At 39.6% G+C, this 14675-nt stretch overlaps 1 protein-coding gene across 1 annotated transcript in view; it reads left to right on the top strand.

The window, feature by feature from the left end:
* Positions 1 to 14675, top strand: part of ephx4 (epoxide hydrolase 4) — an 18790-nt gene that overhangs the window by 2544 nt on the left and 1571 nt on the right. Inside the window, exons 3-7 of the mRNA XM_037674361.1 lie at positions 459 to 577; positions 3559 to 3716; positions 7870 to 7998; positions 8363 to 8466; positions 11085 to 11233. Coding sequence (XP_037530289.1) covers positions 459 to 577; positions 3559 to 3716; positions 7870 to 7998; positions 8363 to 8466; positions 11085 to 11233 — 659 coding nt within the window. The remainder of the gene's footprint in view (positions 1 to 458; positions 578 to 3558; positions 3717 to 7869; positions 7999 to 8362; positions 8467 to 11084; positions 11234 to 14675) is intronic.

A 14675-nucleotide genomic window follows, 5' to 3' on the forward strand; every position in this document is an offset into this window, starting at 1 on the left:
CTCTTTTTATACCCAATCATGTTGTCAATTGACCTAATTAGTGTTAATTGGTCTTCCAGCTGTTCGTTATATGCTCAATTTCCTATTTCCAGCCACTTATTGCTACTTGTCCCAACGTTTTTGGGATTTGTTGACACTGTGAAATTTTGAATCAACATATTTTTCCTTTAAAATGTTACATTTACTCAATTAAACTTTTGATCTGTCATCTATGTTATATTATGAATAAAATATTGACATTTGCCATCTCCACATCATTGCATTCAGTTTTTATTCACAATTTGTTTAGTGTCCCAACTTTTTTGGAATCCGGTTTGTATTTGTAAACAATATTTTTTGAAAGGTTTTTGTTGTGTTAAGCTGTTATTTATATCAGCTGAATGAAGAGAAAAAAAATGCTTTTCAATAATTTTTCTGAGTATTTTTCCGGTGATGCCAGTTTGCTGACTTGATGTCAGTTTAATGTATTTGTGTGTCTCGTGCGTGCGCAGGAGTCCGGCCTTCGATTCCACTACGTTGCAGCTGGAGAGCGAGGGAAGCCTCTCATGCTTTTTCTGCACGGATTCCCTGAGTTCTGGTAGGTAAAGGGTCTGGAGGGTAAACCGGGTCCTCTGCTGTAGACCAAATTGAGGTTTCCTCTGGTGCCGTTGCTCAGCTGTCTCCTCTCTAAAACTTGGCCACACTGCGATCCTCTGCTGCAGTTCAGTTAAATCTCTGCAATCTGACTGCACAAATCCTCACTCACCTCATTCACGCACACGGTTTGACATCACAGTGATTTAATGGGTCTAAAGTGTTCGCGATCTCCTCCCCCAGAAATGAAATAAAAACAATGTGGAGTGTTGTGCCTGGATTGGGGCCACGGTGCTTGTCAGGAGCTGTCATCCTGACTCGGCTGAGGTCAGAGCAGAGATTCATGAGAAGCAGGCGGGAGCGTGGTCTGCTTCACTTGTCACTTTCTTCATATTAAACATTTCAAATCCATCAGTTAACCTCTTAAAACACTGATCAGCACTGTGAATGCAATTTACACATTTTTTTTATTTTTCCACAAGTTTTTTCAGTTTACTTCTGCACACTGTGCTGTCTAAGGAAGCAGCAGATTGTATAGAATCTTCACTTCATCACAGTCTCCCATCCTGAGCAAGCACAGTGGCAACAGTGGAAAGTAATAACTCCCTTTTAACAGAAAACCTCCAACAGAACCAGGCTCAGGTCCAGCAGCCATCTGCTTGAACCAGCTGGGGATAGAAATAATTACAAATACAAACAGGTCGAGTAAGTAGAGACGGCAGTAGAGTGAAGAAATGTGGTCAATTTGTCCTCCAGCATTCTAAGCCTATAGCATCATAACTAATGGATAGCTCTGGAAACCCAAGCCAACCCTAACTATAGGATTTATCAAAAAGGAAAGTAACCCCAGTCTTAAAACTAGACAATGTGTCAGACTCACAAACAGAACCTGGAAGTTAGTTCCACAAGAGAGGAGCCTGATAACTGAAGGATCTGCCTCCTATTCTGTTTTTGTAAATTCTAGGAACCACAAGTAAACCTGCAGTCTGAGAGCGAAGTGCTCTGTTAGGAAAATATGGAACAATAAGATCTGTAATATAAGATGGAGCCAGGTTGTTGAGAGCTTTGTAGGTTAGAAGTAAGATTTTGAATTAAATTCTGGACTTGACAGGGAGCCAATGGAGAGAAACTAAAACTGGAGAAATATGATCTCTCCTACCAACTCCAGTTAAGACTCTGGCAGCGGCATTTTGTATCAACTGAAGACGTTTTAAAGAAGTATTTGGACATCCAGATAATAAACCATTGCAGTAGTCCAGTCTAGACGTGACAAATGCATGGACCCGTTTTTCTGCATCATTTTTAGATAAGATGTTTCTCATTTTAGTGATATTACGCAGGTGGAAGAAGGCAGTTATAGTAGCGTTTTTAATGTGGGGGATAAAAGACATGTCCTGATCAAAAATAACACCAAGATTTTTAACATTAGAGCTGGAGGACAGATTAATGTCATCTAAGGAGGGAGAAAGACTGAAAAATTAATTCCTACGATGCTCAGGTCCAAAAACCAAAACCTCAGTCTTGTCTGTGTGCAAAATGAGAAAATTAAGGGTCATCCAGGTTTTTATGTCTTTAAGACATGCTTGTAGTCTAAGTAGCTGATTGGATTCATTGGGTTTAATGGACAAATATAATTGTGTGTCATCAGCATAACAATGAAAATTTATCCCATGCTGTTTAATAATTTTACCTAATGGAAGCATATCTAAAGTAAAGAGTATTGGCCCAAGCACTGAACACTGAGGAACTCCATGACTATCTTTGGTGTATGAAGAAGATTTATTATTTACATTTTCAAATTGTAATCTATCAAATAAATATAATTTTAACCATTTTAGAGCTGTTCCTGTAATCCCAATATTCAAGCCTCTGTAATAAAATATTGTGATCAACTGTATCAAATGCAACACTGAGGTCCAACAGGACCACTATAGACATAAGTCCATTGTCTGAGGCCATGAGAATATCATTAGTGACTTTTACTAGTGCTGTTTCTGTGCTATGATGAGCTCTAAACCCTGACTGAAACTCTTCAAACTGATTATTTCTGTTCAGATGTTCACACAATCGATTTACAACTATTTTCTCAATAATTATTTAGATGAATACTGTACAAAAAAACATTGTCTTTATACTGGGACAAAAGTGCAGTTTCTCTATCCAAGACCACTTCAGGGCAGTTTGAGGCCCATTAATGTGAGTAATGAACATTAGTGTCCCACCAAAGTAATGGCTAAATGTAGCAAAATCATAGCTAATATTTAAAATTGGCTGGCCTGTAGCAAATAGCTAAAATTATCGAGACTGTTGATAGTTAAAAAAAAATAGCAGCTAAAAGCTAGATGTATCAAAACTATAACTAATATTTAATATTTGTAGAATTATAGCTAAAAGTTCAAATTAGCAAGACCATAGCTAAAACCTAGAAATAGCAAAACATTTGTCAAAAGGTAAAATAAGCAAAACACTATCTAAAAGCTAATGCTGCACAATTGTATCAAAAAGTTAAAATTTGGAAAGCAGTAGCTCAAGGCTAATATTAACTGTCATCACTAAGAGTTAAATGTAGCAAAACTACAACTATAAGCTAAAATAGCAACACATTAGCTAAAGGGTAAATGTAGCAGTATTGTAGGCAATTAATAAAATTAGCAAAGGTGTAGATAAAACTTAAATTTTGTCAGACAGTCGCTAAATGTTAATATTTAGCTAAACAGTGTCCAAGTGCTAAATGTAGCTAAACCGTAGCTAAAACCTAAAACTACAAAACAATATCTAAACTCTAAAGGTGATTAGCTTAAAAGTTGAAACTGACAAATGTGTAGCCAAAAGGCTGAATGTAGCAAAATGATAGTTAAAAGTTAAAGTTAGTAAAACCACAGATTAAAGCTAAAATGAGCTTGACGGTATCTACAAGCTTAAAGAAGCATACGAATATTAACAGTTGTTGTTCTGTGTGTGTGTGTGTGTGTGTGTGTGCCTCAGGTTCTCCTGGCGCTACCAGCTGCGGGAGTTTAAGAGTGAGTTCCGTGTGGTGGCTGTCGACATGCGAGGATACGGTGAATCTGACGTGCCGCTCGCCACTGAGAGTTACAACTTCGATCACCTGGTGACGGATGTGAAAGATATCGTGGAGTACCTCGGTAAGAAAATACAGAAGAAAAGATCTGCGATCTTTAAATCCCTCTGGGACTGGATTGTGTGTCAGAACCTAAAATCATCTTGTTCATTGATGTGTGGACAGCCCTCAGGCCTGCAGGACACACTTCTTGTGACTAAGGCTTAGCCCAGCAGCCGAAAGCCGTCTGCACATACAACCATCAGCTGGCTACAACAGTTTCTGCTCCGTTAGCGACCAAACACAAATATTTTCTTATTTTAGCTCTTCTGGCAGGTTCTGTTTATTTTTAGCAACAAAATGTCAGGAAAGATTCTCATTCACAGCTACATCTCATAACCAGATGTGTAAAGCAGCTGTTTTTGCACCAATTAAGACAGCAGAGCTAATAAAAATATATTTTTTTAATATATTTACTGTAAGGAGCTGACTTGACTTGCTTATTAAGACAGAAGTTGATGCATATGAGGAGGAACAAAGCTCAGAACCCTTCTCAACACTTCAGATGCACTCAGGCACTGCCTTTAGTTTTAGATTTAGTTACATGTCTAAGAAATCAGCTGGTGATAAGTTTGAACATTTTCATAAATTTTCCTCATCTTTTGGGCTTATTTATGTCTCTGCGAGGATAACTCTAAAGACTCTCTTAGTTTAAATATTGATGAACTGGTTTCCAGCTTCCACTCTGTCTGTTTACAAACACTGGACACGATCGCTCCTTTGAAGAACCGGCGCACCAAACCTACCCCCGAACCCTGGCTGGGTGACGTCACGCGCGCTGCCAGGCGCGAGTGCAGAAAAGCGGAGCGCAGGTGGAAAAAGGACAGATTACATGTTTCTTTTAATATTCTCAAAGAGAGTCTGTTACATTATCAGAAAACTGTAAAAGCCGAAAAGAACAAATATCTCTCAGGCATAATTTCTTCTAACTGTAACAACCCCAGAGTTTTGTTCAAAACCATAGATATTGTTCTCCATGCTCCCAAGTCTGTTGGTTTTGATGCCTCCACTGAAATCTGTGAAAGTTTCCTCCACTTCTTCACTGATAAAATTGTGTCAACCAGAGCTTGTATTTCTCAGCCTTCCTATGATCCTTCTATTCCTCTACACCACTCATCTGTTTTTGATCAGTTTGAGCCGGTTTCCTTCTCTTTTCTACAGGACACAGTTGATCATATGAGGCCCTCTGGTTCTCCTGCAGATTCCATCCCACCTCGTTTGTTTAAGGAGGTATTTTCCACTATTGAACCAAGAGTACTTCAGATTATCAATAGCAGTCTTTCCTCTGGTATAGTACCTGAGGCTTTTAAACATGCATTTGTATGCCCTCTACTCAAAAAAACAGGTCTTGACCCCTCTCTCTGCTCCAATTTCAGGCCTATCTCTAATCTCCCATTTATTTCAAAACTATTAAGGTTGTTTACAACCAGTTGTTACCATTTTTAGAGGACAATGGTATCACAGAGCCGTTTCAGTCTGGGTTTAAAGCCCGCCACAGTACAGAGAGTGCACTTTTGAGGGTTTCAAATGATATATTCTTGTCCACAGACTCCGGAAAGTCTGTTGTTTTAGTGCTCTTAGATTTGTCTGCTGCATTTGACACTGTTGATCACAGCATTTAATCTCTCGTCTTGAGCACTGTGTGGGCATCAGGGGTGTCGCCCTCAATTGGTTTCAGTCATATTTAACCAATAGGAGCTTCTGCGTAAAAATCGACAATTTTATGTCTTCCACTGCTCCTCTTCCACATGGTGTCCACCAGGGCTCAATCCTTGGCCCTCTTTTATTTGCCCTTTACTTACTCCCCCTTGGCTCGATTTTTAGGAAGCATGGCATTTTATTTCACTTTTATGCTGATGATTGCCAGATCTATTTTCCCATGGCACAAAACAACACAGTTCAACAACTTACACACTGCCTTAATGATGTTAAGACATGGTTCTCTCTTAACTTCCTTAGTCTAAATGAGAACAAGACTGAAGTTATGATGTTTGGACCAAGTTGCCGTTCTTCTCCCAGCATAGATCTTGGCTCACTGTCATTTTATCTCAAGGACTGTGTCACCAATCTGGGGGTGAAGTTTGAGTCTGATTTTAAATTTGAAAAACAGATCAGCAGTGTTGTTCAGAAAAGTTTTTATCAGCTCCGCCAAATAGCAAAAGTGAAACCAATCCTAGCAAGACCTGACTTGGAGAAATTAATTCATGCTTTTATCACAGCTCGTCTTGACTACTGTAATGCGCTGTATGCAGGCATTAGCCAGACGTCTCTTGCTCGTTTGCAGCTTGTGCAGAACTCTGCTGCTCGCCTGTTAACTCAGGCTCGTAGGCGCGAGCATATTACTCCCATCCTGGCATCCCTTCATTGGCTCCCTGTGAACTACAGAATTAATTTTAAGCTTTTGCTGTTTGTTTTTAAATGTCTGAACAACCTTGCCCCACCATATCTGTCTGAGCTGCTTCAGCCTTACCGTCCACCCAGATCCCTACGATCAGCTGATCAGCTGCTGCTGACAGTCCCTAAAACTAGGCTGAAGCTCAGAGGTGACAGAGCGTTTGCTGTTGTTGCTCCCAGGTTGTGGAACACTTTACCCTTGAGTGTCAGACAGGCCTCCTCTCTTCCTGTTTTTAAATGTCTTTTAAAGACACACTTTTATTCTTTGGCTTTTAACACGTGATCTTAACTTTTATGGCTTTTTAATACACCTGCTGTGAAACTGGTATGTGAATGGTTTTTATGTTTCTTTGTGTGTGCTTTGTATGTTTTTATTGTTTTGTTTGTTTTTATTGTTTTATTGTGCAGCACTTTGGCTACCCTTGTGGTTTTTAAAATGTGCTATATAAATTAAGTTGATTGATTGATTGATTATTAATACTCAATTTAAAGTGGGTTATGTAATTATTTCTTCTTTTTGTTCATTTTTGTGTGTTTTCCATACAACATGAAAATTAATTAGATTTTTTAAAAACTTATGAACAATAAATAATTGTACAAAATATGTAAAGGATTTAATAAATTTTCAAAATAAAGACTAAAAAGAAGAGCATGCATACATTCTCTGTCCATCCCAGTCTCAAATCTGGGAAATACTTAAACAGGTTTCACTTACAAAATTCACCATACTTTGCCTCATCCATCTTTCTTCTAGCTCTGACCAGTTTACCAGTCTCTAGGAATGAAAGATGTTCCCACAGCATGATGCTGCCACCACCCTGCACCACTGTGTGCAGTTGTGTCATACTCTTTCCGTTTTCAGATGTTGAATTGATTAGTGGTTCAGTGATGTGTTTCAAGTGTGGGATATTGTTTTATAACGTAACTCTGCTTTAGGTTTCTCAACAACCTCTGGCATGTTCCTTGGTCTTCATGATACTGCTCAACCACTAATGTTCTGTAACAAACCTCTGAGGCTTTCACGGAACAGCTGGAATTTGACTGAAATTAAATTTCACACTCTTATTTATTAATCAGATGACTTCAGATGTAAGTGGTTGTTCTGCATTTTAGTTTGGGTTTCAAAGAAGAGCGTGATTAAATTAAATATCGCTCACTTTTCACATCTTTATTTAGAAGTTTTAAAATCCTGGTGTGATTTTCCTTCCATTTTACAATCCATCCATCCATCCATCATCTTTACCTGTTTATTCCTTTTCGGGTCGCGGAGGTCACTGGTACTCATATTCAGCCATCACTGTGTGAGAGGCGGGGGACCCCTGGACAGGTCTCCAATCCAACACAGGGACACATAGAGACGAACAAGACAAACAGCCATTCACTCTCACTCACGCCTAGGGACAATTTAGAGTTACCAATCAGCCTAACATGCATGTTTTTGGTCTGTGGGAGGAAACCAGAGTACCCAGAAAATACCCACACATAAAATCCCAGTAAAATACTTTGAGGTCTGTGGTTGTAACATCACAAAATGTGGACAAATTCAAGGAGTGTGAAGACTTTGTCAACACTGTGTGTGTTACACAAGGAAGGGAATTAAGAACTTGAAGTTCAATGTGATCTGAATGACCCCCAGGTTTGTTTTGGATGTATGTCAGAAAAAAACAACTTTATTAGAAAGTGGATGGAAAGTCCTTTCCATCAACAAGGACACCCATTTAGTGTTATAGTCACCAGAGTGTCTTTTTTAGACATTGAATGTGTTATTTTGCTTTTCTCCCAAGGGTACAACAGATGTTGCCTTGTAGGCCATGACTGGGGTGGGACGATAGCGTGGCTGTTTGCCATCCATTACCCTGAGATTGTGACAAAGCTCATTGTCCTGAACTGTCCCCATCCATCTGTATTCACAGGTAGGACTCATTGTATGTGAACAAGCACATTCTCAAACATTTCTTTGTTTTGAAGGGAGAAACATCACTTTGTTGTACTTAGAGAGGCCCCATTTGTATTATTACTGGAATTATGACCATTAATTAGGATGTCTTATTATTTCAATCGCATGCTGGCATCCAGCTGCCAAATCCTCTTTGCCTTTAGGGGATGATGACGAGAAGCTAATTACAGGAGCCTTATATGAAGCTAGAACAGAAGGTTTAACCAGTGAAGATAGGGCAGCAGAGTCAAATCACACCCACAGCCTCACCGTGTGTGCAAACTTTGGTTTAATTAAAAGCTGAACTTCTCCTTCATCCTTCTTCTTCTCCTCCCCTTCAGATTATGCTGTGCGCCACCCGAGCCAGCTGCTGAAGTCCAGCCATTTTTTTTTCTTCCAGCTGCCCCGCCTCCCAGAGCTCATGCTTTCCATCAACGATTTCAAGGTGGTCACTCATGCGTGGGCTTAAGAGCTGTCAAGGTCAAGGTTTTGTGTGTGCATGTGTGTGTTCATATGCTGGTGCAGTGGCTTGTCTGTTGTTTAGTAGGTCGTTCTATCACACGCTGCTAAAGGTGAGAGGTGATTACACAGCAAACGTTTTTATGTAACAGTAATTAGAGAGACGGGTAGGATACTTGGTGTGTCTTTTTGCCAAAGAAAAGATGATATGAAGCCATAGTGGTGGAATAGTGAAATGCAGGAAGTTATCCAGGGAAAGTGGTTAACCAAGAAATAATATGACAGTGAGAGGACTGAAGAGAGGAGACAGGAATGTAAGGAGATGCAATTTAGAGCAAAGAGGGAGGAAGCACAGGCAAAACAGAAGGCCTATGATAAGTTGTACAAGAGGCTGGACACTAAAGAGGGTGAGAAGGACTTGAACCAATTGGTGAGACAGAGGGATCAGGCTGGAAAGGACATGCAGTGGGTTAGGCTTGTTAAAGATAGGAATGGTCATGTTCTAACAAGTGAGGAGAGTGTGACAGGAAGATGGAAGGAGTACTTTGAGAAGCTAATGAATGAAGAGAATGAAAAAGAAAGAAGCATGACTTTGTTGGACTTTGTTGTTTTCAACCAGTTTGACACGACTGTCAACAAGGAAGAGGGCCGGCAATGGAGGAGGGGGCATGCCAAAGAGACCATCTTAGTACCAACGTAACTGGTTTGTTCCACTTTGGAGTAAGTTGTTGGGGGAAGAATCAGTTTTGTGTTGTGCGTTTCCTTGACTGATGAAGCCTTCCGGATCGAAGGAGAAACGTTTCAGCACAAAAAAAAGAAACTGTCCAGATGATCTGACTGAAAAATTTTGGAAAGAGAAAGAAGAGTAGAGGTCATAGAAACTGTGGACCAGGAAGTGGGAAAGATGAATGAGGGTGAAGTCCAGAAAGCTCTGAAAAGATGTAAGAAAGGGAAGGCAGTAGGACCTGATGACATACCAGTGGAGGTTTGGAAATGTCTTGGAGAGACGGAAATTAGAATTTTGACTCAAATATTCAATAGCAAGTGTGCTGGTGTCCATTTTAGGAGCAATGATCATTTGTATTATGTGTAATGTCATCAATGTATGTCCTCATACAACAATGAATTTTGTCTGTTGTCTCTTGTCATTCTGCTTTTTACCTGATCTGCTGCTTCACAGCTGCTCCAGTTGGATGATGTACAGAATTGTAGCAACTACAGGAGAATTAGGTTGATGAGCCACACGATGAAGATCTGGGAGAGAGTTGTGGAAGCAAGACTTAGACGAGAGGTGACAATTTGTGAGCAGCAGTATGGTTTCATGCCAAGAAAGAGCACCACAGATGCCATCTTTGCTTTGAGAATGCTGATGCAGAAGTACAGAGAGGGTCAGAAAGAACTCCATTGTGTCTTTGTGGATTTAGAAAATGGGGTGACGAGGAAGGAGGTGCGGTATTGCATGAGGAAATCTGGAGTGGCAGAGAAGTTTGTTAGACTGGTACAGGACATCTATGAGGACAGCAGGACAGTGGTGAGATGTGCTGTAGGAGTGACAGATAGCTTCAAGGTAGAGGTGGGATTGGGTCAAGGATTGGCTCTGAGCCCCTTCTTGTTTGCTCTGGTGATGGACAGACGAACAGATGAGGTCAGGCAGGAATTCCTGTGGACTATGATGTTTGCAGATGACATTGTGATCTGTGGGAGAACAGGGATCAGGTGGAAGAGAACTTGGAGAGGTGGAGGTATGCACTTGAAAGAAGAGGAATGAAAGTCAGCCGTAGTAAGACAGAGTACCTGTGTGAATGCGAGGGAGGCTGGTGGAACAGTGAGGCTAGAAGGATCAGAGGTCACAAAAGTGCAGGACTTCAGGTCCAGGAAATGGGGAGGGTGGTAAAGAGGTGGAAAAGAGAGTCCAAGCAGGATGGAATGGATGGAAGAAAGTTTAAAGAGTGATTTGTGACAAAAGGGTGTCAGCAAAGGGAAAATTTTACAAGACTGTAGTGAGACCAGATATGTTGTATGGTCTGGAGAAAGAGACATGGACAAAAAGACAGGAGAAAGAACTGGAAGTGGCAGAAATGAAGATGTGATTTTCTATAGGACTAACAAGGCTGGATAAGATTAGGAATGAGATCATCAGAGGTACAGCCCAGGTTGAAGGACTGGGAGATATAGAGGCCAGACTGAGATGGTTTGGACATGTCCAAAGGAGGGAAATTAAGAACACAAACGTAAAGTCTAAAATATTAAACTATTTACCTTTTCATGTCAGAGAATTCTCATAAATAATGTAAGCTTTGAAAACAAGCTTTGAAGATTTCTATATTTATTTAACTGATTTTTTTTGCAACAAAAGAAGTGTTGATGTTACTAATTAACTGAACAAACACTGCCTTCTACTTGTGCTGGAGTTTTCAGAATTAGAAACCCAGCATGGGATGCTGTCAAGCCATCAGTCAGCCAGAGTGCCAGAACCACCTCTGAAGGTCACTGAGGCTGATCTCTTCTCATGTCATCAACGAGGCTGTCCTTTTCTAAAGACTCTTCAGATGAAATTGTTATAGCCAGAAACTTACCCAACATTTGTTGCTGTCTCTGCTGCAGGCGCTGAAAGATTTGTTTACCAGCCGCAGCACAGGGTTTGGAAGAAAAGGCCGGTGGCTGACTGCAGAAGACTTGGAGGCCTATCTGTATGCACTCTCACAGCCAGGAGCTCTGACAGGAGCCCTCAACTATTACAGAAATGTCTTCAGGTGGGAAATTTGCTCACATCAACACTGATCAGATTAATGATTTCAGTAAAGCACCAAAAAAATGTAGTGATGGAAAAAAAAAAGTTTTATTTTGTTTAGTAACAAGTGGTGGTAAAACATTACACAACCCTCTTCTGACAATATAGTGAAAACAGTGATGTATAAATCTTATAAATCCACGTTTTATTTGCAATGAAACACAGTAAATCAAATGCCTAAACTAAACAAATGTACCATTCGTGGGAAAAATACAGTAATTTTGAATTTGATGGAAGCAACATTATTTTAAAAAAAGTTGGAACAGGCTCATGTTTCTTACTGTTTAGCATTCACTCTTATTTTACCAAAACTTGGTAAACATCTAGGAACTGAGGAGACCAGTTGGAGTTTTTGGAGGGGAATATTGTCCCATTCTTGTCTGATGGAGTTGTCTAGCTGTTCAACAATCCTTTGCTGTTTTTTTTTTTAATTTCATGATGCATCAAATGTTTTCAGTTGGAGAGGACTGGACTATAGACAGGCCACGTTAGCACCTGCACTTTTCCACTATAAAGCTATGTTGTTGTAGTGATTGCATTGTGCAGTTCAGTTATGTCTTGCTGAAATGTGCGAGGTCATCCCTGAAAAAGGCATCATCTGGATGGGAGCATACGTTCTAAGACCTGGGTATACATTTCTGCATTGATTGTTCCTTTCCAGATGTGTAAGATGCACATGCCATAGGCAGTAATGCACCTCCATACCAACCGAGAGGCTGGTTTTTGAACAATGTGCTGATAACAAGCTCCCTCAGAGGTCTCCCCTCTTTAATATGGAGGATGTGCCATTCATAGTTTCTAAATATTTCAAACTCATTTAATCTGACCACAGGACAGTTTTTCTATTTGCCTCAGTCTATTTAAAGTCTTCTCTATTTTCCATTGAGGAACATTATTCTACAACTGTTCCACTATTATTTGACAGTTTTTTGCAGAACAGTGACCCACCACCCATCTTTACTTCTGGGACATTCAGTCTCTAAAATGCTAAAACGGTCTTACTGAGCTGTTGCCACTTATCCGGATTTATTGTAAAATGCTCCGCCAGCTGTTTCTTATTTGTTCTTCTTACTTTCACAGCATGTTCCAACTATTTTGAGAATATGTTTGTTGGGTAAAAGTATCTTCTATTCATCTTACTTACTCAAAAAAGCCACACTCGAGGACAGGAGAAGATTTTTAACCGGTTTTACTTGCAAGGGCAGACTTTCACAACAGGTTACACAGATGTACAGAAGTTTTCCATGCATGGAGCCCAGTCACAAGAATCTGTCACAGGCAGTGTGCAAGGCTTGTTTTTCTAAGCTTACCAGCTCCCAGTTCACAGACAGACTGGGGTCCTTGGACTGCCAGCTGTGCATGCAGAAACAAATCAGCTCCTCATCCAGCTCTCTCCGAGAGAATAAAGAACTCTCTGATAACTCAAAATCATGGTTCATGGGCAGTTAACATTCTCAGCCACAGTAGTTAAAAAGCATCCATAAACCTTGACCAAAATCTCCTGACAATGTTGACAAATTCAAATTGTCTTAATGTTCCAAACAATTACTGAATTTCTTGATTTCAACATCTGATGAGTTTACTTTGTTCCATTGTGAATAAAATACAGATTTATGAACATTTTACCTTATTGTATTCTGTTTATACTTACATTTGACTCAACATCTGTTTTATTTTTTTATTTTAGAATTATGGTAGTAAAAATGCAGCCTATATCAGAAAACTGTAGGAAAGCATCAAATTGCAAAACACACAAACTAATGAATAATTATAACAATCATCTTCATTATGGACCCCACGAATAAAATATATTTCCTGTTTTGTTTTGTCAGCTTCATTAAATTTGTTAATATGCTCCCATTTTGTGTTTCAGGTCTAAAAGGCATTTTTAAAAAGTTGAGATAGGAAATTTCTATTAATAAGGATTAAAAACCAGTGGTATTTCTAACTAGAGTTGCATTCAGGACCAAAAAATCCGACCTGATCCGGCCCCAGCCCGTAGCTATCATTTCTGAACCCCGCCCTACCCGAGGAATTAACAGTAATTACAGGTCCGAACCCGGAAAAAAAGGCTGACGTTCTTCCATTGAGTGCAGTGGCTGAATGAATGTCCATTTGGGCGATGGATCGCTGGCAGTATAGTCCCATCTGAAGCTTAATTTAAATTTATTTTACCTCTTTCAAGACCGGTAGCTCGTGGTGAAATGGCTGCATACAGCTGGTGAATGTATGGCAAGCCATGTTGCCATATAATTGAATTGCGGCTGATCCTCTGACGCAATCAAAAACCTGACACCGACCCGGCCCGCCCATCCAGCACATTATCATGGCCCAGCCTGCCCCAAATTCGGGTCGGGCCAGGCTTCGGGCCCAGGTTAGAAATGGCAGCTCTATTTCTAACAGATAACATCAACAGGAAATTATAATTTAATGAAAAAGCAACATGAAAAACAATATTAGAGGAGAAAAACTGACAGAGGAGCTCCAATGTATCAACAAATGTGTAGGGAATGTTCATGGATTGTTAAAAACAACATTCCTGAAAGAAAGATTAGGATGTATTTACAGGAGGGATGGAGCAAAGTAACAACAGGAATACTTTTTTTTTTTTAATGTGTGAACATTTAAAATGGTTGGAGAAGACAATGCAGCATTTAAAGTATAAAGGCAGAAATACCAATCAATAAGAAAATAGAGCAAAACGTAAAATATGATGACTTAACTGTATTTGCAAAAGAACAAAAGTTCTAGTTATGTCTTTGATTTGCATTTCAAATAATGTTATATTCAAAATTATTTAAATTATTAAATTATTCATAGTTTACCCACATATTTTCAGATATTATTGGTTATGGTGGTTCGTTTGCAGCATGACTTGGCTTTTTCACAGAGATATAAACACGTAATATTGTCAGAGCTCTGAGGGGACTGGATTTTTTATAGTTATTTCTACACAGTGCTGTCAAATACTCATAACTTTTAATCTTTCCATCCTTATAGCACACATAACAATGAATCTTTCACAATAAAACAAGGTCAGAACATTTTCGATAGTAGGTAGGTACCACCTTTTTCACGTGATCTAGCTGCATGACTGAGCAGGCCATCTGCTCCCTTCTAAAGCATAGACTTCTCTCAGAATAGCTTTTCTGTGCTCGTGTAAAGAGAATATCACTGACCCATGCTCAGTTAGCTTCTCATCATGTTGAACCTGAGCACCGAGGATATGAAAATTAACTCGCATCCAACATTTATCCATCCGTTCTGCAGATGTATACAATCTTCCAGAGACTTTGTGCTGGAGCCTACATTAACACACTGGGTGTGGACAGGGAATTATACATATACATACATATACACATATACATATACACATATACATATATACATATATACATATATAC

This window comes from Nematolebias whitei, chromosome 3 (assembly GCF_014905685.2).
Source record: "Nematolebias whitei isolate Nwh7 chromosome 3, NemWhi1, whole genome shotgun sequence".
In the NCBI taxonomy this organism is placed as follows: Eukaryota; Metazoa; Chordata; class Actinopteri; order Cyprinodontiformes; family Rivulidae; genus Nematolebias; species Nematolebias whitei.